Source organism: Lissotriton helveticus, chromosome 4_2 (genome assembly GCF_964261635.1).
Source record: "Lissotriton helveticus chromosome 4_2, aLisHel1.1, whole genome shotgun sequence".
Lineage (NCBI taxonomy): Eukaryota > Metazoa > Chordata > Amphibia > Caudata > Salamandridae > Lissotriton > Lissotriton helveticus.
This window is the reverse complement of record NC_136064.1, coordinates 2,481,162-2,505,354: the sequence shown is the minus strand read 5'-3', so window position 1 is coordinate 2,505,354 and position 24,193 is coordinate 2,481,162. Positions and strand designations below refer to the sequence as shown.

Genomic DNA, 24,193 nt, shown 5'->3' with positions numbered 1-24,193 from the left:
ATATTTTGTTATATGTGCATGATCGATATGCATGTATTCCCCTCTGATCGATTAAAGACGCAATTACAGTTGTGTCCATCTCTAGTATGCCAGTTTCCAGTCTTCGTGAAAACAACGAATATCAGGCCTATGTAAACCTGCGTTGCCACATTTTACAGTGTGCACGTTAATTCATTGAATTGTCCCCGTTTCTAGGCCTCAAAAGGGCCCGGACTCAGATTCAGCTCCTGTCTCCTGAACCCTCTCCGAGGAGCGATACAGCCCCCACCTGTATCCCTGACCATTAGCTTACTTCTTGCCACGCAGTGCCCGGCCCGGCCTGGCTCTGCCTCCCAGTCTGCCACGAATATGTTATGTTTCTAGTTATCAGTTCAGCCCTCCTTCTCTGCATTCCTAAGCTACTGAATCGCATCAATAGTTTCCGTCATAGTCTAGTCTTTATGTCTCCATGCAAGAGAAATACTGTATTAATATTCATAGAATATTCCTCGCACACACAATACATATAGAATTATGCACGCACCAGTCTTAGTGTCCATTAGCCTTTGCCCTGATAACTTTTGGATTCTATCAACATGTACTCTAAACACCAGATACTAGATATGCCTTGGGTACGTGTCGCTCTGACACTCCAGACTTTAGTCTCCTCTTCTAGCGCAGAAGTCATAGCCCCCAGTTCTCCCTGGTAACACGTCATTGCCCATTTGCGCGCACCACTAGGTTAGAGGTCCCAGCTGCTTAGGTAGCCCCCTCCATGTTTCCGCCCCTTTTATGACATATTCCGTTACGCTTACATCACATGTCTATGTATACGCCCTGTACACGCCTTCTTTTTACATCATTTTGCCCTTATCTTTCGCGACTGTTACGAGTCACGCCTACTGCTACGCCTACTGTATTGAATGTAATGCAATTGTTTTGATATATATACTGTGAACTGTTACTAAAAGTTGTCCAAGCCTAGCGCATTTATTCCCAGAACCTGCCCCCGGCAGCTGCCATTCTATTCCCGTACAGGCTGTCCTGTTCCTGTCCTTTATGCCTATTAAAGCCTGTAAACTCCAGCTACCTCGAATCTTGACTCTTATTTATTGAGCTACCTGTTTATATGAGTATCCTGAAAAATAGAACCGGTAATTAATTATTTATTTACCACAGATCGCCGACATCCACAACAGCTTCGGCGCACCATCCACGCACCCAACCGTCGAACCAACGCCCCCCACCGCCACCCTCCGCACCTGGACCACGGTGACCACCGAAGACACAACCCGCACGATGAACACCATCCACTCCGGATCTCCAACCGACCCCTGCCCCCACCACGTCTTCAACAAGGCCGACTCCACCATCGCACCCCAGCTCCGGAACATCATCAACACCTCCTTCAACACCGCCACCTTCCCGGAGAGCTGGAAGAATGCCGAGCTCAGCGCCCTATTGAAGAAACCGACAGCGGACCCCACCAACCTCAAGAACTTCCGCCCCATCTCGCTCCTCCCTTTTCCTGCCAAGGTCATCGAGAAGACCGTCAACAAACAGCTTGCCGCCTTCCTCGAGACGAACGGATCACTCGACCCCTCGCAGTCCAGTTTCCAAGCCAACCACAGCACCGAGACCGCCCTCATCGCAGCCACCGACGACATCAGAACCCTGCTCGACAACGGGGAAACAGCGGCCCTCATCCTCCTGGACCTCTCTGCAGCGTTCGACACTGTCTGCCACCGCACCCTAGTTCAACGCCTCAGCAACATCGGCATCCAAGAGAAGGCACTAGAGTGGATCATCTCGTTCCTCGCCGGAAGAACACAGAGAATCCGCCTCCCCCCGTTTCGATCCGAGGCCACCGAAGTCATCTGCGGTGTACCGCAAGGATCATCACTCAGCCCCACCCTCTTCAACGTCTACATGAGACCTCTTGCAGCCATCGCACGCCAACACAACCTCAACATCATCTCCTACGCCGACGACACCCAACTGATCCTCTCCCTCACCAGAGACCCCGCCACCGCCAGGACCAGCCTACACGAAGGGATGAAAGACGTCGTCGAGTGGATGAAGAACAGCCGCCTGAAACTGAACTCAGACAAGACGGAAGTCCTCATCCTGGGACCATCGCCCTCCGCCTGGGACGACTCCTGGTGGCCCCCAGCCCTAGGCACCACACCCAAGCCAACAGACCACGCACGCAACCTGGGCTTCATCCTGGACTCCTCCCTCCCGATGACCAGACAAGTCAACGCCGTCTCCTCATCATGCTTCAACACCCTACGCATGCTCCGCAAGATCTTCCGATGGATCCTGACCGAAACCAGGAAGACGGTCACCCAGGCACTAGTCACCAGCCGACTGGACTACGGAAACACCCTCTACGCCGGAACCACAGCCAAGCTACAGAAAAGACTCCAACGCATCCAGAACGCCTCTGCCCGACTCATCCTGGACATCCCCCGACGCAGCCACATCTCCGGCCACCTGAGGGACCTACACTGGTTCCCCGTCAGCAAGAGGATCACGTTCAGGCTCCTCACCCAAGCACACAAGTCTCTCCACGACCTGGACCCAAGTACCTCAACGAACGCCTGACCTTCTACACGCCCACCCACCAGCTACGTTCTACAAGCCTCGCCGCCGTACCACACATCCAAAGAGCCACCGCCGGAGGAAGATCCTTCTCCTACCTGGCGGCCAAGACATGGAACTCCCTCCCCATCCACCTTCGGCTGACCCAGGACCATCTCGCCTTCAGGAGACAACTCAAGACCTGGCTGTTCGAGCAATAGCGGACCCTTCCCCCAAGCGCCTTGAGACCCTTCCGGGTGAGTAGTGCGCTATACAAATGTAATGATTGATTGATTGATTGGGAAACATTTTGCATCCACCGTTCTTGGTTAAAGAACGCTCAGCCCATCCATACATTTAGAAAGAAAAATGCAGTGTTTCCAGTGGGGTTCCCAAACCTGGTACAAGATTCATGCTCAGATACTGCAAAATCTATCTAAGTAGAATCCAGGAATAAGTTGGGAAAATCAAAGGAAGGTCCATCACAGGCCCACGAGTAACCCTGGGCGTAGTTTGCGTAGTAGTGCCACACGTAGCTGCGCGAAGTGCAGTTCGCACTATGCGAGCTACGCGAACTGCGTAGTGCGGTAGGGAAAATTCTATTCGCACTGATTGCACAGTGCTGGATGCTTGACCGCACTGTGCAATCGTTTCAAACGGCATCTTGCACAGTGCAAGCGGTCATTTTCTGCCGCTCGAGTAGATTTGTACTCGAGTGGCAGCTTTCTCAACACGGACTGGTAGTTTCTCATCGCGAGCGGTCGCAAGCTTAGCGACCACTCGCAATGAGAAACCTGACCTCCCCGCGTTGAGAATCTCGCCGGGAGGTTTATTTTCCACGCTCGCGATCGGCAACTTGATGTTGCTGATCGCGAACGAGGAAAAAGTCCCGCTGGGATGTTGATTTTGCTCAACTTGGCGTTGAGGACCGCGAGCAAGCAAAAAATGCCCGCTAGGCTGCTCGGTTTTGCACTGTGCTACGTGCTATGTGCGACGTGCAATTCGGTAGCGCGTAGTAGCGGAAACTACGCACGTCTAGGGTTACCCCCGAGCTGATGGACATACGCAACTCCAAGGGTGTCATGAGTGAAGTCGTATTTGAGGTCATAAACAGTGCATGCCCGGAGCGCGAATTATGGTTAACTTACATAACTATAACTGGCACATGGCAGTGGTTATTAGATTTTGTAACCATAACTGCACTTTAACTGTGGCTTTTTTGGTGAATTTTTTGAGTTTCTTTAAATGTATGTTAAGGTTTTAAACAATTGTAGACAACAAGGACCCCCTGAGTTAGAATCAATTCCCTGGGTCAGGGCAAAAGATACAATGACAAATAACAACCCAGGCAAAACCAAAGTACGACAATGCAATGTAGACCAGCACATGAAAAATAACACTAAACTGAGATAAATATTTATAAAAACAATCAAGAAATTTAATACATTTCAAATGCATATATATTAAAAAATATAAAAAACATGTATGTTTTTGATAACAAATTATAATACAATCAAAATACATGAGATACAATTTAAAAAGATGGTAAAGGTGAGGTAGTGACGATATCTTCAACGCGTTTCGACACTAGGTGTCTTTTCGTCAGGAAAGTACCATCAAATTTATTATCTTCAATAAAATAAACAATCTTTTAACGAAACAATATTCTGAACTAAATCTCATTGAACAATAATTAATCACTGGAACAAACATTGTCATTATTCTAATTTATACAACATAGCCGTTTGGCTATGTTGGATGGAAAGATTCCAAACTATTATGCATTACAAAACACTCCACCCTTAACTCCACTATTAAACAAATTGTCAATTCCAACTGGCACCTTCTGAATATTGACCCAAATCAAGAACACATTGCTAAACCTTTATTTGCTCACCCCCGTAATAAAAATATTAAAGATTTAATTGCACATTCAAGACATACTGCCATCAATACTAAGCGCCGGTTCATTAAAAAATCCATTGACAGCAACAACCCAATCAAAGGCACAGTCAGATGTTGATCCTGTCAGTCATGTACTAACATCCTGACAGGTGAAGAAATGATGTTCAATAACTTCAAAATTCTGGCCAAGGAACTATGGAACTGTAACACTAAAAATTTTATTTATCTGATCCTTTGCCCGTGTAACCATGGTTACGTTGGCGAAACTTCCAGAGCTATTAAAATACGCCTCAATGAACATAGATCAGCAATAAACACATCCAAAACGACAGCTCCCTTGGTAAAACATTTTAATGACTTTCAACACTCCCCAACAGACATGAGATGGCGAGTGTTAGAAAAAATAACAATTTCCAATGACAGAGGTGGAGAAAAAATACGTAAAAAGATGGAAGTGTTCTGGATCTTCTCCCTAGATACTTTCACCACGGTCTAAACAATGACCTGGCATGGGAAAATGCTATCATTTAGATGTAATAAATACAGTTCAGGAACTGTCTGCCCCGATGTGAATCGAACCTCTTCTCCTTTGGCCCGGAACTGCAGAGCCAGTCTCCCTTCTCCTTGTACCTATTCTTGATCCTATTCTGTCCCCTATGGTTCATTTTGCTGAAATTACGGTTTTTTCTTGTCCCCGCACATTCCACTGCTTGGCCGTCGTTTATAAAAATATATAGGCATTGTTGTCAATTCACTATAAAATTGTGGTGAATTTCGGCAATATATCAGCCTGCCCCTACTGGGGATCGAACCCTTGTCTCCCTGCACTTAAGCTGCCTCACCGGCTCCTTTACTTTCTGCGCCACTAACATATCTAATACACTGCCGTTATCTTAATTGCGTTGCCGTTGGGCCCCTGTGAAGCAGGTGTATTCAATCAGTTATCCTAATTAAGAACAGGCCTATAAATACCCTGTTGAGACGGTGCAACAAATTGTTCCAGACCGGCATCACCCACATCCGAAAGACGTAAGGAGGCCGCTGCTGCCCCTTTAACCACATTGGTGCTAAGGCAATTCCCGCTGGGTGCTGATTTATGAGAACCCCATTGTTCATGACAAGGTCAGCTCGTCATTAGCACAGCTCCAGTGTGCCTCATGACGAGCTGACCTTGTCATGAGCATTAAAGGGGTTAAGGTACGTTAGCGCTACATATCGAGAGCCCAAATAGCATTTAGTTTCTCTACTGGGAAGACTTTCTTGGCTAATATGCCTTGCGCATTCCATTTGCAGATTCGCGCTATATCTGCCAACCCTGTGGCCTGACGTGATGCCCTTTTCTTCCTCCATCGCCCTCGGCACTTTAATAAACCACGTCCAGAGTGGAAGAACACTTCGGCGATCTCGGGTATGTTTTCCACCCGGATAGGCGCCTTCGCATTTGCTATACATGCATCGTAAACTTAGGTATTGATATGTTGTCTCTTGATCCCTTCTAGCGGAACTGCATTCTCTTAAACGACATTCCTTGACATCATTCTGATTAAATAACAGATACTTATACAGATACTCATCTAGGTATGTATGTCTGCGTTATTCGTCACGCTAGACTAGTAAACCATTTTAAACATGCCACCATGTTATTGATTTTGTCACTGTGTCCCCTCTATGCTCTATATTAATAGATGTACAAAAGGGGGTGGTGATGGACGGAGCATCAGAACCAATCAAACACTCATACCCAGTCAAAAGATCTGGGTTTGATCCATCACCGTTCTTTAGCCCACTCTGCCACCCCAGTTCAGACATGGCCATATGCAAATCAGTCTGACCCTGTGCCTAATGGGAACAGTCCAGCCCGAACTGCCAAGCCATGCCTTCCCTGGACCGGAAACAAGCTTCCGAGGACCGGTTTCTGGCATTCCAGCCGCCTTCAGCCCGGCTTGCTTGAATCCAGTGGCAAAGTGAGCAAGGGACTCACGTCTGAGCATACCCTGTCACACTTATGGCGGGCAAAGCGGTACAAAAGGGGGTGGTGATGGACGGAGCATCAGAACCAATCAAGCACTCACACCCAGTCAGGGTGGTGTGGAGTGCAAAAAAACAATGTATTTAGGCCCAGATCTCTGTACTGGGGTGAATGTATGACATTGTTCTGCATTCTGTCCATCAACTGTGGTTTTTGCAATTGTCACCCCGAGTGGGATGGGTATGCTCAGACGTGAGTCCCATGCACTTCACACCACTTGATTCAAGCAAGCCGGGCTGAAGACGGCTGGAATGCCAGAAACTGGTCCTCGGAAGCTTCTTTCCGGTCCAGGGAAGGCATGGCTTGGCAGTTCGGGCTGGACTGTTCCCACGAGGCACAGGGTCAGACTGATTTGCATATGGCCATGTCTGAACTGGGGTGGTGTGGAGTGCAAAAAACGATGGATTTAGGCCCAGATCTCTGTACTGGGGTGAATGTATGACATTATTCTGCATTCTGTCCATCAACTGTGGTTTTTGCATTTGTCACCCCGAGTGGGATGGGTATGCTCAGACGTGAGGCCCATGCACTCCACACCACTGGATTCAAGCAAGCCGGGCTAAAGATGGCTGGAATGCCAGAAACCGGTCCTCGGAAGCTTGTTTCCGGTCCAGGGAAGGCATGGCTTGGCAGTTTGGGCTTGACTGTTCCCATGAGGCACAGGGTCAGACTGATTTGCATATGGCCATGTCTGAACTGGGGTGGTGTGGAGTGCAAAAAAACGATGGATTTAGGCCCAGATCTCTGTACTGGGGTGAATGTATGACATTGTTCTGCATTCTGTCCATCAACTGTGGTTTTTGCAACTATATTAATAGATAACACGTCAAGGAACGAAGTGTTATTAAGAAACAGCTGGAAGCTGAAATCAAATTCCAACTTTAAGTTAGCGTACCAGCATTTTGCTTGATTTGCAAGAGGCACTCAAATAAGCTAACGTTTACAACGTATACGTCAAAAACTAGGTAAAGGCTACATTTAGTCCAAACTTTGCACATCTTTCTCTGCAGTTTGATACACTCAATACATGTCCCTTTAATTAATAAATACATATCTTCCTTGTCTCTTTCACCTTAGTGTCTTGCTGTAATCTATATGTCCGTCCACACTAAGAAGTCCTAGTTTGACTATAACCTGTTTGTTGCTGGGCTGTATCCTCATTTAACCCAGGTGAGACCGCTTACCAATCATAATAGGCGCAGAAAGTGTCTTCTTGTCCTCTACTGTCCTCTGTCCGTTAATTATGAGCACTGTCAAATCTATGAACTATAGATAAAATGACATATTGGTTTTTAATCATGAAAGTGCCTTATTGTCTTTTTAGAGAGGCAGTACTGCTTTTAGCTACCAGATGATAAAAGCAGAATCAATGCTACACCTATATAACGTTTATAGACCACCGCAGCACCGACACTGGTCTTAAATCATGAGAGCACCTCATTGCAAATTTTCCCTACCCAGAGAGGCAGCACTTCCTGTAGCTATTAGATGACAGGCTACAACCATATAATGTTTATATTCCACCAGACTAATTTGCATACAGCCAGGTTCTGAAACTGGGATGGTGCAATGAGCTAAAAAACGGTGTTGGATCTAGCCCTGATCTCTTGACTGGGTGAGAGTACTCTGCTTAATTCAGAGACTCTGTCCATCACCACCCCTTGTTGTAAATTATTTTGTCCACCCTAAGCGTGGAAGGGTATACTCAGATGTGAGTCCCTTGCTCATTGCACCATCAGGATTCAAGCAAGCCGGGCCGAAGACGCCTGAAATGGCAGAAACCGGTCCCCGGAAGCTTGTTTCCTTCCCAGTGTAAGAATTGGCTTTTGTAGTCTGGTCTGCCCTGTTCCCATGATGCACTGGGCCAGGGACAGACTAATTTGCATACAGCCAGGTTCTGAAACTGGGATGGTGCAATGAGCTAAAAAACGGTGTTGGATCTAGCCCTGATCTCTTGACTGGGTGAGAGTACTCTGCTTAATTCAGAGACTCTGTCCATCACCACCCCTTGTTGTAAATTATATTCCACCGCAGCACTAGATTTAAAATTATTTGAACATTTGATGCGCATTTATTAGTTAAAACATCAGTAAGACAGCGCTATATCAAACTTAGTTCTATCATTGTTAGTCCTTGGCTCCCATATCCTGTTTTTTATTCTGTTTTTTATCCTTCAATTTTTATTTTTTATTTTTCTGTTTCCATCTCTTGTCCTAAAACTTACGCCAGAGCTTTCTCCTATGTACACAGAAACACGGCTATGTTGTATAAATTAGAATAATGACAATGTTTGTACCAGTGATTAATTATTGTTCAATGAGATTTAGTTCAGAATATTGTTTCGTTAAAAGATTGTTTATTTTATTGTAGATAATATATTTGATGGTACTTTCCTGACGAAGACACCTAGTGTCGAACCGCGTTGAAGATATCGTCACTACCTCAACTTTACCATCTTTTTAAATTGTATCTTATGTATTTTGATTGTATTATAATTTGTTATCAAAAACATACATATGTTTTTTATATTTTTTAATATATGTGCATTTGAAATGTATTAAATATCTTGATTGTTTTTATAAATATTCATCTCAGTCTAGTGTTATTTTTCATGTGCTGGAATACATTGCAACCCTCTTCAACGTCTACATGAGCCCCCTTGCAGCCATCGCACGCCAACACAACCTCAACATCATCTCCTACGCCGACGACACCCAGCTGATCCTCTCCCTCACCAACGACCCCACCACCGCCAGAGCCAACCTACATGAAGGGATGAAAGACGTCGCCGACTGGATGAGGAACAGCCGCCTTAAACTGAACTCAGACAAGACAGAAGTCCTCATCCTGGGATCATCACCCTCCGCCTGGGACGACTCCTGGTGGCCCCCGGCACTGGGGACCGCTCCCAAACCAACGGACCACGCACGCAACCTGGGCTTCATCCTGGACTCCTCCCTGTCGATGACCAGACAAGTCAACGCCGTCTCAGCCTCATGCTTCAACACCCTGCGCATGCTCCGCAAGATCTTCAGATGGATCCCCACTGAAACCAGGAAGACCGTCACCCAGGCACTCGTCACCAGCCGACTGGACTACGGGAACACCCTCTACGCCGGAACCACAGCCAAACTTCAAAAAAGACTCCAACGCATCCAGAACGCCTCCTCACGACTCATCCTGGACATCCCTCGACACAGCCACATCACCGGACACCTGAGAGACCTGCACTGGCTCCCCGTCAGCAAGAGAATCACGCTCAGACTCCTCACCCACGCACACAAGGCTCTCCACGACTTGGGCCCCAAGTACCTCAACGACCGCATGACCTTCTACACGCCCACCCGCCAGCTACGATTGACCAGCCACGCCCTCGCCACCGTACCACGCATCCGCAGAGCCAACGCCGGAGGAAGATCCTTCTCCTATCTGGCAGCCAAGACTTGGAACTCCCTCCCCACCCACCTTCGGCGAACCCAAGACCATCTCTCCTTCAGGAAGCAGCTCAAGACCTGGCTGTACGAGCAGTAACATACCCCTCTCCCCCAGCGCCTTGAGACCCTCCCGGGTGAGTAGCGCGCTTTACAAATGCCGTGATTGATTGATTGATTGGTTGCATTGTTGTACTTTGGTTTTGCCTGGGTTGTTATTTGTCATTGTGTGTTAAGGTTTTAAAGCCAAAGCTAATAATAATTTCACCTTTGTTTTTTCAGTGCAGATATATATAAATATATATGTGTGTATATATATATATATATACACACATAAATATATATGTGTGTATATATATATATATATATATATATATATACACACATATATATTTATATATATCTGCACTGAAAGAACAAAGGTGAAATTATTATTAGCTTTGGCTTTAAAACCTTAACACACAATGACAAATAACAACCCAGGCAATATATATATATATATATATATATATATATATATATAAATACATGTATACATGTGATCAAGCCTCTACGAGAGGCGAAACGCGTCATGACTGTTGCTGGCTGGAACTAAAGCACGAATAAAGCACTGGAGATTTTTGCACTTAACTGTGGTTTCGCTGACGTTATTTCGCTACCGTGGTGGTGAAGGAGCGTGATGGATAGCGTCTTTCGACACACATATATATATATAAATATATATATATATATACACACACACACACACATGGACGTTATAAAAAATATGGGAGTGATCTGTTTTCCTTATATATCGTTTTTCACCTATGGCAATCTACATTAGCATCAATTAGTGCAATGGCTCGAGAGTGGTTTTATGTGCTTACATTATAATTACATTTAGAACCAAAATCTATATTTTGGCACATTTATTTATTTCAATTTACATAGCGCCATATCACCAATAGGTCTCTAAGCGCTTGTACAAGGTGAAACTGGACATTACAGGACAGGCAACCTCCTTATAGCACGCCCCACGCTTCTTGAAAAAGCACAATTTTTAGCATCCGACGAAACGGCAATAGATTAGACTCCTTACGAAGGTGAAAAGGCAATTTATTCCAAGCTGCAGGAAGAATGGTCGAAAAGGCAAGCCCGCCCAAAGTGGAAAGGCGGAAACGTGGGCTGACCAAAAGAGTATCCTCTGATGAACGTAATGTCCTACCAGGAGTGTAACGAGACAGTCGGGCTTTAATGTAGCTAGGCGCCTTGCCATATACTGCCTTATGTGAGATGCACAGACCTTTAAACATTGCTCTCTGCTTAATAGGGAGCCAGTGTAATTGGCGCAGGAGGGGCGAAGCATGCGTACTCCTGGGCTTCTTAAAAATCAGTCTGGCTGCATCGTTCATTACTATTTGCAGTCTTGATAGTTGTTGCTGGGGGAGCCCTACATAAAGGGCGTTACCATAATCCAGCCGTCCTGAGATCATAGCGGACACCACGCTCCTTAAAGTAGAGAAAGACAACAATTGAGAGAATTTACGAAGTTGCCTAAGAAGGCCGACACATGTGCCCACCACTGAAGACACTGGCTTCTTTATAGACAAATGGGCATCCATCAATGTGGATGCCCAGACTTTTCACCACGACTGCCGGTACTGGAGTCCTGCCCAACTCATTGGGCCAGAAACGATCGGTCCAAGGGTTGCCAGAGATGGTAATAGGCAGCACCTCGGTTTTATCTGGATTAATCTTCAAGGAGTTGGCGGACATCCAGTTAATTGTGTACTTTAAGATGTTATCAGCCTGGCTTGGGCTCCTGGCGAATCCTCAATTTGGATAATAATCTGTGTGTCGTCAGCATAATTGTATATCTGACATTCCATCTGATTAAGAGCTGAAATCAGTGGCTGCAGATAAATATTAAATAGGAGCAGTGAGAGAGCAAAACCTTGCGGAACTCCACAGGTTATAGCCGCTGCTGTAGATAATAGGTCTGACAGTTGGACCCTCTGTGATCTTTCCTGCAGAAATGAAGTTAGCCAGCCTAGTGCGGACCCCCCGATGCCCAGATCTCTCAGCCGCTTCAGCAGTTGACTATGACACACCGTGTCAAAAGCAGCAGAGAGATCAAGCAGCACCAGGGCACCGGGGATCTTCTTATCTGCTCTAATTTCTTAATTCATCCAAAATGGACAACATCACCAGCTCCGTGCTGTGATGTATCCGGAATCAAGCCTGATTCCGCTCTAAGAGATCATTTGTCTCCAGATGTTTCGAGAGGTGCGTCAGAACATGCTGCTCCAACACCTTGGCTAAGAAAGGTAGTTGGGAAATGGGCCTAAAATTCTTTAAATTTTTAATATCCGCCCCGGGCTTCTTTAGCAGCGGGATCAGCCGGGCCTCTTTAAGAGTGGTCGGGACCTGTCCTGACTCCAATGACCTGTTTCGGAGAGTAAGAACATCCTCCTCTATTCCTGACATAGCAAGCTTAAAAACTCTGGGAGGGCAGGGATCCACCTGGGAGCCTGACTTCACTCTCCCCACTAAGCTAGCTAACATCTCCTTCGTAATCAAGGGCAATGTGTTCAGGGGATAAAGGACCTCAGGGATAACAGGCATAATTTGTAATGGACAATCGAGGATTGGGGTGCGAGAGATTTCTATCAAGAGATCTTCAATTTTACTCGTAAAGAAATCCTGGAAATTCTGGCAGTCCTCCTGCGAGAACTCAGGCCTCTGCTCTTTATTATTCCTCAGTTCCGTGAGTACCTTGAAAATTTCTTTCTGCGGATCTCGAGCTGTCGCAATTCTGGTCTCAAAAAATTCTGATTTTCGAGCCAGAATGGCCTTTTTATAAAGAGCGAGCTCCTGCACATATAAACTCTGTGCATTCGTGTTATAGTCCCTCCGCCAGGCTCTTTCCGCTTTCCGTAGAGCCCGCTTCCTGATCCTCAACGTATCGTTGAACCAAAGTGACCCCACCCCTTTGTCCACCAATTTCACCTTTTTTGCCGGTGCAACGACGTCAATGGCTTTCTTTAGTTTATCAACTAGCTTCTGACTAAAAGCCTCTATGTTATCATTGATTGTGTTTAATGGGATGGAATTTAGTAGATTTCCAACCAGCTCTTCCTCCTTTATGTTGTTCCACCTCCTCACCATTTTCCAGGCCGCCCTGGGTTTCCCTCCACATTTATGGGCCATCCTCTGGCCCCTAATTAGATAGTGATCGGACCAGGTACACGGCATATTAACTACCTGACATAGTGCTGGTTCCGTCGTCCACACCAGATCTAGGGTGTGGCCTTTATCGTGCGTAGGGCCTGTTACTTGTTGCACCATGCCTAGGGCCGTTAAAGCCTCTTCCAGATGGCTAGCTTGCCCTTCTTTGGGGTATATCTTCCAGTGGAGGTTGAAATCTCCCATAACCATCAAGTTCTTATAACGGGAACTAAGATCATGGGCCAACTCAACAAAGAGATCCATAAACGCTGGTTTAGCCCAATAACCAAGCAATCAGTGCCCACCTCAAATTTCACTTCTAAAACATCTGCGCCACCTATACTTTTCAGCAAAAACTCTTTCCGCCCTCCATCGACTGTTGTAGAGGAGAGCAACCCCACCTCCTCTCTTTGTGCCCACTCGATTTTGACAGATAGCCATAAAATTCGGAGGGAGGGAAGCCACCACATCTGGTGTAGAGGATTCCTCAAGCCACGTTTCCATGACCCCAAGAATATCAACCTCACCATCCTGTAATAGCGAAAAAAATTCCAAATTGTGCTTTTGTAATGAGCGAGTGTTTAAAAGACCATAATTCAGAATCATATCTACATTCATTTTTCCCCTCCCCTCCCGTCCTCGCAAAGGTGTAAGCAGCCCTTCCTGGCGTAGCAATATTTGGCATTCCTGGCTTAGCTGCGTGTTACCTGCACATGCTTATTATTGATCAGGGTTCTCCTACACACTGTGTCTTCAGACTAACTAAGCCTAGTGCATTTAGCACCAACGGAATGGTTGCAGATTGTGGAATTTACTAAATAGAGCAATGCAGTATAACTCAAAGTAGGATACATTTCAAATATAACGCCCCTCACAGGCAGAAACGTCTCTTGCAGAATTACTGTCAATAAGAGTGATTTTAAAGTTTTCAAAAGTTTCTATCAAGTTTTGCTAATGCAAATGGATAGAAAGCACACTGTGGTTCTTGTAGATTTCTATAATAACATTCCCAAAGAGCAGTTATGTCATGTGTAGGAAAGATATTTTTAATATACAAGAAAGCTCGATGGAAGACCTATGTATTATTTGGGGCGGTGATTTTAATAATAATGTGTGCCAGTATGCCTTGAGGGGGGATCTGTGGTCTAAGCATGGAAAAAGGTGTTGAGTATGCCCACTTTCCTCATACTATAGCAGGTGAACTATTGTTTACCAATTTGATTTAGGGTTCATTAATGAACTTTGCTCACCTTTAGTTCCTTTAAGAACACTTTCATTGGTAGAGGTCTTGGTTCCCTAATTGATTTAATTTTTATTACTAAGATTCATACTACTAGGGTGAGAAATGTTGAAACCCACACAAACGCAATGATTGACCACCTCCCTATAAGCTTCTCTATTTGCCTACTGTGGGTTGTGCCCAACAAAGAGACCCGAGAGAAATGATTTCCTTACGAACGAACTCTAAATAGATTAAATGGATACACCCTGAGTTGGGCAAAAATGTATCCAACCTCGTTTTTCAGCCAAATAATGTCTGTCTGGCTTGATGGTTTGGCTGCTGATCTCGAGGTTTTAAACTCATATGGTAGTATCATGAAAGAGATCAAGGACCTGTTGACTGTGAAAATCAAGGAAAGAAAGATAAAAGAACATGTATGGTTTGACTCAGGTTGTTCCAAAGCACCTATTAATTTAAAGAGGGTACTACATAGGAAGGATAGTAGTCAATATGAAAGAAAACTGGCAAGGGGCGCCTGTAAGCTGGCTCTTAAGGAACATAAAGAAACATTAAGATCACAGGCCTGGCAAGCCCTGCATGATTCATGTGAGCGCAAAGATAATAATAGCTTTTGGAAGTTGGGATATGCTCCCTTTCTAGCTCCCAGAGATCCACCTTCAGTAGAATTAGCTATTAGTGAAACTTTATGGGTTGAGCATTATACTAATCTATATATTGAGGTGCAGCTAGTGCAGGCCAACATGGACCAGGATCTTATGCTGTCGAATGAATATACCTGTATGTCCCCTTTGGATTTAGGTTTTACCCTACAAGAAGTTATATGTACTTTTAATGAAAGTGCTGCTGGTAAAGCCCCCGGACCGGATGGTGTCCCTGTGGACGTGTACAAATCTAATCTTCAGTTCTGGGGTCCTTTACTTACTCACGTTTTAAAAGCTTGTTCCCAACAGGGTTTGATATCATCGTGGTCGGATTCTATAGAGGTCCCGATATTTAAAAAGGGAGATCGCAATAGTCCTGCTTGCTACCGACCGATCTCCCTGTTGGACTCTTTTCTTAAAATTATTGGTCGCATCATTTTAAATAGGCTACAGTTTTGGGCGGAAGAGAAAGGTGTTCTTTCTCAATTGCAATAGGGTTTCCGCCAGGGTCTGGGGACCATTGAACAGGGGCTGAATCTAAGCCTTGTGATTGGTAAATATAAACTAGCGAAACAAGGTAAATTATTTTTAGCTTTTGTTGACCTCAGCTCCACTTTTGATTGTGTAAGTCATGAAAAAATGTGGAGTATATGAAAGGAAATGGGTGTGGAGCCTCGGCTTATATTTTTTATGAGGCAGCTACATAAAGATGCGGGTGCTAGGGTTCGTTTTGGAAAGCGGGGTGAATGCACAGCTAAATTTCCTATAAGTGAAGGTGTAAGGCAGGGCTGTGTGCTGGCCCCTTTTCTTTTTACTTTATGTGTTAATGATTTAGGACAATTGTTAACTGAACAATATCAGGACCTTCCCATTATCAATAAACAACCTGCGCTTGCATTGAAGTGCGGATGACGCGGTTTTAATGGTGCGTACTCAATTAGGTTTGCAGAAAGTTTTAACGAGTTTTACCTTATTTATGGGTGCAAGGGGTCTGAAAGTGAATATATCTAAAACTTTTATCATGTAGTGTGGTAAAAACAGTGCCAGGTGTTGTGGCATTTTTATTGACAACACAAAAGTAGAATGTATTAATAGTTTTACATACCTAGGCATACAATTTGACCACTTGGGGGCCTTGGTACCAGCAGTGCGGGCGAGAAAATTGATGTTCACCAGGACGATTGGTGCTTTGTCTAATTTTGCCAGAAGATTAGGTAGAAGACCAGTACCCGAACTAATATTAATATATAAAGTTAAATGCCTATCCACAGCCATGTATGGAGCAGGCATTTGGGGGTACACGGTTGTAAACTCCATACAATTAATAGAAAATCCATTCACAAAGTACCTGTTAGCTGTCCCTAATAGAACGGCTAATTTTGTCTGTCATTCGGAACCCCGGTTGACCTATATATCAGATCTGGTTAAATTGAACCGCTTTTACTGTGGCACAAGGTCTGGGCTTCCGTGGATACTATTTTTAACGGAGAAGTGTTTAGGGACTGCTTTGGTCTGGCAAAGGTGTCCTCTATCCCATGGTTAAATTATATACAAAAGTTCACGAGTGATATTGGCCATCCAGAATACTTTGAAAATCCTGACAGTATTACTGCAGTTACGAGAAAGTCTTTAAAAGCAATTTGCTTATTGCACTTACAAACCAATAGACTTACTACGGAGATTGTTAAACAAACTGTACTGGAGAATCAACTAATGTTATCATGCTATGCTATTCAGCCATATTTAGTGTATGTACCTGGGATCTATGAGAGGATGCTTCTAACCCGTTTCCGCCTGGGGGTCTTTCATAGATTGGTGACCTTCCCTGTCACTAATGACTTGTCGAGAAAACTAAGCGTTTGTCCGTGTGAATACATATCGCAACAAGTTTTTTTTGTACCCAAGCAAAAGGTTTTTAAAACTCGTTTTAAAAAAGATGGGAATGAGACAAGTACGTACTGCGTTCTTGGCGAAGCAAATTTTATATGTTGAAATTACTATTTTAGCTGTTGCTTCATATTTTAAAAACGAAATCAATTATAGAAAATTCTATGACAGTTCATGATCTACGATTGTTCTTAACTACCAATGACATTTTTTCTTTTGTAAATATGTTCTTAATGAATGAACGTTTAGTATTGTGCTTTTATGATTTAGAAACTAAATCGAATCAAGCTATTTTTGATTTGATTTGATTGATACAACGCCCCTGACGGGCAACTGATTTGAGACTGTAATAATGAAGTTATGTTGAAAACGTTATATTTATTTGTCTCCCCTACTTCACACTACAGGTAAAAATATGGTTTCAGAATCGCAGAGCGAAGGAAAGGAAATTGATGAAGAAGACTGGACAGTTTGAGGGGAGTGGAGGATCTGTTCAAAGCGACTCTGGCTCTGCCATCCCAACAGAAATGTCAAAAGTATCATCTGTGCCACCACATGTAATGAACAATTTCCCACCCACGGACAACATGCGACTGGTTACGGTCTCTCAATGAACTAGGAAGTAAAAGGGAACGGACACTAAAAAGGATGCCAAAAAACTGTCAACTTGTTTTCTTTTTCTAAAGGTGGCAAACGTTAAAGAGTGAATTATCACTCTTTAATACCAGCACTGTTCTTATTTTTTTGTTCCTGCGAAACTGAAGTTTTGATCCATTACAATTATGCAGTACTCCCTCTTCGTCTGTGGTCCAGCTATGCGCCACACTGCTGTAAGAGAGCACCATATAAGGGTTCCAAAGAAAGCTTCTGGACACCATATATAGCTATGGGACACTTAGAGCAGGGAGTTTGCATTTCAATGTATGGATTGTAGAAATTCTGCACTATTCCTAAAAGAACCTTGCAATCTCAGGAAAACACTACGTATACAATTGCTCTGTGCAACGACTTTGAAGAGAGAGAGACTAATTTCTAAGGATATGTGCCTGGACGTCCACACGTTTTACACTACTTTCAATCCAGGACACCTAAGCACATTTTTGGTTTTGATCCATTACAATTATGCAGTACTCCCTCTTCGTCTGTGGTCCAGCTATGCGCCACACTGCTGTGAGAGAGCACCATATAAGGGTTCCAAAGAAAGCTTCTAGACACCATATATAGCTATGGGACACAGAGCAGGGAGTTTGCATTTCAATGTATGGATTGTAGAAATTCTGAACTATTCCTAAAAGAACCTTGCAATCTCAGGAAAACACTACATATACAATTGCTCTGTGCAACGACTTTGAAAAGAGAGCGACTGATTTCTAAAGAAATGTGCCTGGACGTCCACACGTTTTACACTACTTTTAATCCAGGACACCTAAGCACATTTTTGGTTTTGATCCATTACAATTATGCAGTACTCCCTCTTCGTCTGTGGTCCAGCTATGCCCCACACTGCTGTAAGAGAGCACCATATAAGGTTTCCAAAGAAAGCTTCTAGACACCATATATAGCTATGGGACACAGAGCTGGGAGTTTGCATTTCAATGTATGGATTGTAGAAATTCTGCACTATTCCTAAAAGAACCTTGCAATCTCAGGAAAACACTACGTATACAATGGCTCTGTGCAACGGCTTTGAAAAGAGAGCGACTGATTTCTAAAGATATGTGCTTGGACGTCCGCACGTTTTACACTACTTTCAATCCAGGACACCTAAGTAAATTTTTGGTTTTGTAAGGTGAAATCAATCATGGGACTCGTCTTATTTTTTTGTCTAGCAACACCTGTAGATCTTTATGATTGTTCAGATTTAGTATAACAGAGACAAAACCAGTATAAAAGGATTTGATATTTAAGACTGAAATGGGTTATGTCTGGACACATGAATGTAAATTAAAAGTATGGATATACCTCTTAAAGTAGATATATTATACAACTGTTATGTGAGTTGTTCATGCTAATGTCTTTAAATGTTTTCTTTCTGTTTTATAAATGATTCGTGAAATTTTAGATAAACATTGGTTTGAGAGCTTAACTTTTCTGTGTCAGAAAATCACAATTAATACCTTATTCAAATATACTAAGTAACCAGTATAAACCAGAAAATATGTGAAGAGGCCAGGTTATGCCACATTGCTCGGAAGAATTAAATTCTTCCAAATGTTTAAATACGGTATGTCCATTTTGACAATGCTTTTCCTTTCACATGAAAGCCATACAAAAGGTTTTGCAGCGTGAATCTTTTCTGGATTCACATGCTGTGCATTTTTCTGCCATCTAGTGGTTGGGTCTCGAATTTTCCAACTTTTCTTCTTGTGTTTTTTAGCCCTTTCTCTATTTTTTGTTTGTGTTGTTGGGTGCTCAGTGCTTCCTGTGAGGCTGTGCCTCCTCCTCCGGGAGCTCCCATCTTTTGTCGCCAAGCCTGCTGAAGGAGCTCTAACCTCAAGAATAAGTTTGGGGAAGAAATTCCAAAGTGTTCAACAAAAATCAAATCAGATTGATACCACTGAAGAAGAGGAGTAGTCGGAAGCTTGAACTATCTTAAAGAATGCCCGTTTGGAGGGCTCCCTGAAGAGCCTAGGTGGAGAAGACACCCTTCCAGTTTTGTACCAACTGAAATCACAAGTTCTTGCAGAATGACAAACATCCGGTCTGCAACCTCTGTCTACCAGTCAACCACAGGAGCCAGGACTGCAATGCTTGCTCGGCCTTCATGTCAAAGACTATAAGGATAACAGAGAGACAGAGACATGCTCATCATAAAATGCAGGGACAGGAGACAACTACATCCTTAATAGATTTGGGTCTCTCCAGCGAGGAAGAGGACAATGTTGCAGAGGAAGGTGAAGGAGCCGGTATCGAATGTCGAAGGGAAGATAATCGAAGAGCTGATGCCAAAGAAATCCCGAAGGTCTCAGGTAAGTCGTCATCCTCGAAAAAACACACAGTCTCGGAAATCAGACTCAAGGCTGTTGTTGGGAACCTCTGCTTCGAAAAACACAATGACCGCTGGCACACCCCGACATAAAGATCCCCTAGAAATCCTTGAAGGAGACGCAGGAGGAGCTAAACAATTAAAGACGGTCTCGGCAAGGACACTTCAGCATCGAAACAAGAAAGGCCACAAGCAGACAAATGAAGCTCGATGACCGAGACATCTTCGAAGGGCTCTTTGAAGGACTCTTTGACACCGAAAAAACAATTAAATCTCTATGCCAAGAAAAAGGCGGCAGAGATAAAGCAGAAGCAAAAACGCCTTGAGGCCAGATCGGCCACTCTAATTCAAAAGAAGAGAGACTTCGACGAAAGTCTGATGGGGTTCTGCATACCTCAAAAAGGGTTGAAGACAAAAGAGTAAAAAGAGAAAGAAGTAGAGAAAATTGAATCTCCTCTCACACCAGAGCCTCAAGAGGAGGAAGAAGAGTTCTATTATGAGGAAAAGGAAGAACAAATGGGGAATGTATACCAGGGTTCAGAGGATGCATATGCAGACCGGTGGCAGGTTCTGGAGATAGACTACCCAGAGGAAGGGGTTGACAGTTACCCTTCAAAACCTTCAACCCCAGATGAAATAGGCATATACAACCAGGTTATAAAACATGCTGCTGATAAATATGGGCTTCAGTTAAAGGAAATAAATCCTCAATCGTGTTTTTTACTGAAAACCCTTATATATATACAGACCAGAAACAAGTTTCTTCCTATGCTCCCTAGTGATTTAGTCCAGGGAAGAGAGACATTTTAAGAGCGGGCTACTTGTCGAACTGTGACTCTCAAGAGCAGAAAAAAATGTACAAACACGCTTCAAAGGATCCAGACTATATACAGGGAACAGTTCTAGCTGAATCAAGTATTGTGTCTACTTCCTGAAAAGGAAAGCAACATAATGTAGCTGTTAGGGAGGAAATGTGAGCATACTGCTGCCAACCAGTGGCATATTGCTAATTCAAACACACTCCTTAATCAATATGCACATCAACATGAGGAGGAAATTGGGGAGCTAATGAAACACCTACCTGAATAGTATAAGAAAAGGGCTGCATACCTAGTGGACAGTGGCAAGAACATTGCTAACACCTGTTTAAAGTCAGCATAAAATGGTGCTGAAACAGCTTACCAAGGAGTGATAATCGGTGTCACTCTAAGAAGACACTCGTGTTACGAATCTCCGGATGCAAACCAGAAGTGAAGGCCAACGTGCTCAACATGCCACTCAATTGGAAGCATCTTTTTGGTAGTACGGTCGACGACAAACTCAACCAACTAAAGAAAGACAATCAAACTACCTATACCAAATGGCCCCTTGCAGTTCAGAGGATTGGGCAAAGGAACAGGGGCATTTTGTGGACCCACAGGAAGAGAAAGCTTCCGATCTGGAACTTCACATCAAGTTTTCCAAGGAACAAGCCAGGCAACCACTACACAACCAAGTTAGCAATACCATCAACAGAGCCGACAGCCCTTTCGGAGAAGGGGCAGAGGAAGGGGACAACCCAGCAAAGGGGGATCAACTCCCACACACACACGTGACTCAATAACTCAAACATACCTCCCACAAAAACCATCTTGGAGAGGTAAACAAAGAGAACCTCAATACCTACACATAACACCTGTAGAGGGAAGAATAAAGCATTTCCTTTAGGATTGGAGAAAAATAACTTCAGACAAATGGATTTTAAATCGAATCCAATTTGGATATTGCATAGCATTTCTAAAATTAGACCTCATGCTTATAAACAAATTCATAAAAACACACATATTCAAAATTACATCCATACAAGAGGTGATACCTTAACTAGAAGTAAGAGGTTTAATGGCCACATTAGACCTCAAGAGTGTTTACTAAGTGTCTAGCAGCAATAGCAGCACATCTAAGGAGACAGGGCATACATGTTTACCCCTATTTAGACAACTGGCTGTAAGAGCAAACTCCTACCAGAAATGCAAAGAACACATGCAACAAGTATTAGGAATCTTATTCTCACTAGGATTCTACAGCAACATAACATAAAGAAATCATCCCCAGAGCCAGACCAGGATACTTTATTTCTGGGTGCAAGAATAAACTCAGTTCAGGAGGAGAGATCTACCAATAAGAAAAGAACACAATGTTTAATGGCAGAGACCCACCTTTACTAGAGGTAATGTAATTCTTTATTGCTTGATTAACAAAAATCATTGCAATTAAAAACAATAAAATCGTGAATAAAACCATATCCTTTATTCACCAATTATTATATAAATGTACACACATAAAAGGAAGGTTGTTTCTACGGCTACATGCCACACTAGAATATTGATACTACAATTGCACTTCTTTTATCACAGTTGTTAAAAATTCAGAAATCAAATAACATATGATAGTTGGGTTCCTGGGGATGTACAATATACACTATAGACATTGTATGACATTGTGGAAATAGCTATTAAGTGTCAAAGTGCAAATAAGCAATAAATGAGCAAATGCTTCCATATACTCTTTAGGTGCTGATTACAAAAATTGCCTAAGATAAGATCATTCAATCAAACTGCAAAGGCATTCTAAGTGCCAATAACCTAGAAACAACAGCCTTATATTTTCTAAAATATCCCATAACCTTAATTGCACTCTGCAGATGCCAGGAATGTTTCCGCAATTGATAAAAAATGTATCATCTGACATAACAGTGGAATTAATTCACCTTATGGACATAAAATAAGAGCCTGGCGGGCTGATCAAACCGTAGCTTTAATAAATAGAGCTTTCAATAATACACAGCATATTTTAAGCAGTTTAGGACACACACACACAATATGTAAAAAGGTCTCAAATTACAACCTGCACAATCTACATTCTTATATTGAGCCATTGTCGTATCCAGATCTGGGAGAGGTGTGGCACAGCAGCCAAAGCATCTGATTCTGGAGCACGGGGCTCACGGTTCGATCCTCGGCGGCAGCTCAGCCTAGCACCATGTGACTCTGGGCAATAGCTCGCTTAATCTTCCCAACGGCCCCCAGCGCCACCAGAACCTTAATACACGGTTACTTATTTTCTTTAGTTGGGTATATGGCAAGTCTTAATTTTTAAAATGGTTCCTTCATGCGGGCCGAAAAATAGGCATTCCAATATGGCTGAATTTGCAGGTATTAATAAGAGCTAATCACAGACCAGACATGAGGTTTTGCTACTAAAGCTGCCTTATCTGCACTAAGTGCATTACTTTTGATCTTTAAAAAAAGAAATGTTTAAAGCTGGGCATTGTCATTCCAGGAAGCCATGTCTGCAAATCAAAACTATGAAAGCATGATAAGACATGGGAACGCCAAAGGTATGAGTAAGTAGAATGAGCTATTTCACACCAGCAGTAATTTGCTAAAGAGTCAGGGTCAGACATGAATAGAGAATACATACATTTTAAAAATTATCCTTGTGCAACCATGGATTGTCTTTGGAGACCAAACTCCAGTCTTATTTCCGCTTGGCCAGTTGACCTTGAGATTCCAAAGAATGACTTGTAGGCCTTAATTACTAATAAATCCATTCTTTTAGCGTTTTGACCCGTGGTAATAGGCGAGTCACAAGCAATTGTTGGATGTAGCTTCGCACCCATAACTTTAAGGAGACATTCGTACGATTGGCTTCTGAATGAGACTCTTTAATCAAATAAAATTCCCAGATATTTATATGTTTTCACCACTTTAATTGGCTCACCTCTAGCCCTCCATGAAGCAGTCTTAAATTGCGCAGGATCAATTTTCATGATTTTAGTTTTTTTTCACATTCAGTTCCAGATTCTTAACTAATACATAATCATCAAATGCATTGATCAATCTTTGTAGCCCTATTGGAGTGTGACTCAAAAGAATGGTATCATCAGCGTATTGCTAATAGCTAAGATGCACCTCAGCATGTTACGGAGGATGGGCGTTGACAAACTCAAACTGCTGTACTAGGTCTGACATGAAAAGATTAAAAGGGCAAGGTGCAAGTACGCAGCTTTGTTTAAGACCATTATAAGTTTTGATTTTTTGAGATAGTGTACGACCATCACCTAACTTGACCTGGACCCGGAACCAAGTATTGGTATACAGAAGAATTATAGCATCCAAAATCTTTTGGGGAATACCCCACTCTGCAAGATATTTCCATACTAAAACACAAGGCTCGGAATCAAAGGCAGCTTTGAAATCTATAAAACAGATTCATAGGTTTTGCGTTTTTAAAATTGGCCATTCCTCTAGTTAAGTAAGGGCA

General features: G+C 43.4%; 1 protein-coding gene and 1 long non-coding RNA gene across 2 annotated transcripts in view; one reads left to right on the top strand and one right to left on the bottom strand.

Annotated features, from left to right (window-relative positions):
* LOC144752170 (homeobox protein CDX-4-like) overlaps positions 1 to 17,519 on the top strand; it is a 396,907-nt gene extending 379,388 nt beyond the window's left edge. Inside the window, exon 3 of the mRNA XM_078640099.1 lies at positions 17,313 to 17,519. Within this exon, the coding sequence (XP_078496225.1) occupies positions 17,313 to 17,519 (207 nt within the window). The remainder of the gene's footprint in view (positions 1 to 17,312) is intronic.
* LOC144752172 (uncharacterized) overlaps positions 1 to 24,193 on the bottom strand; it is a 993,171-nt gene that overhangs the window by 845,519 nt on the left and 123,459 nt on the right. The window lies entirely within an intron of this gene.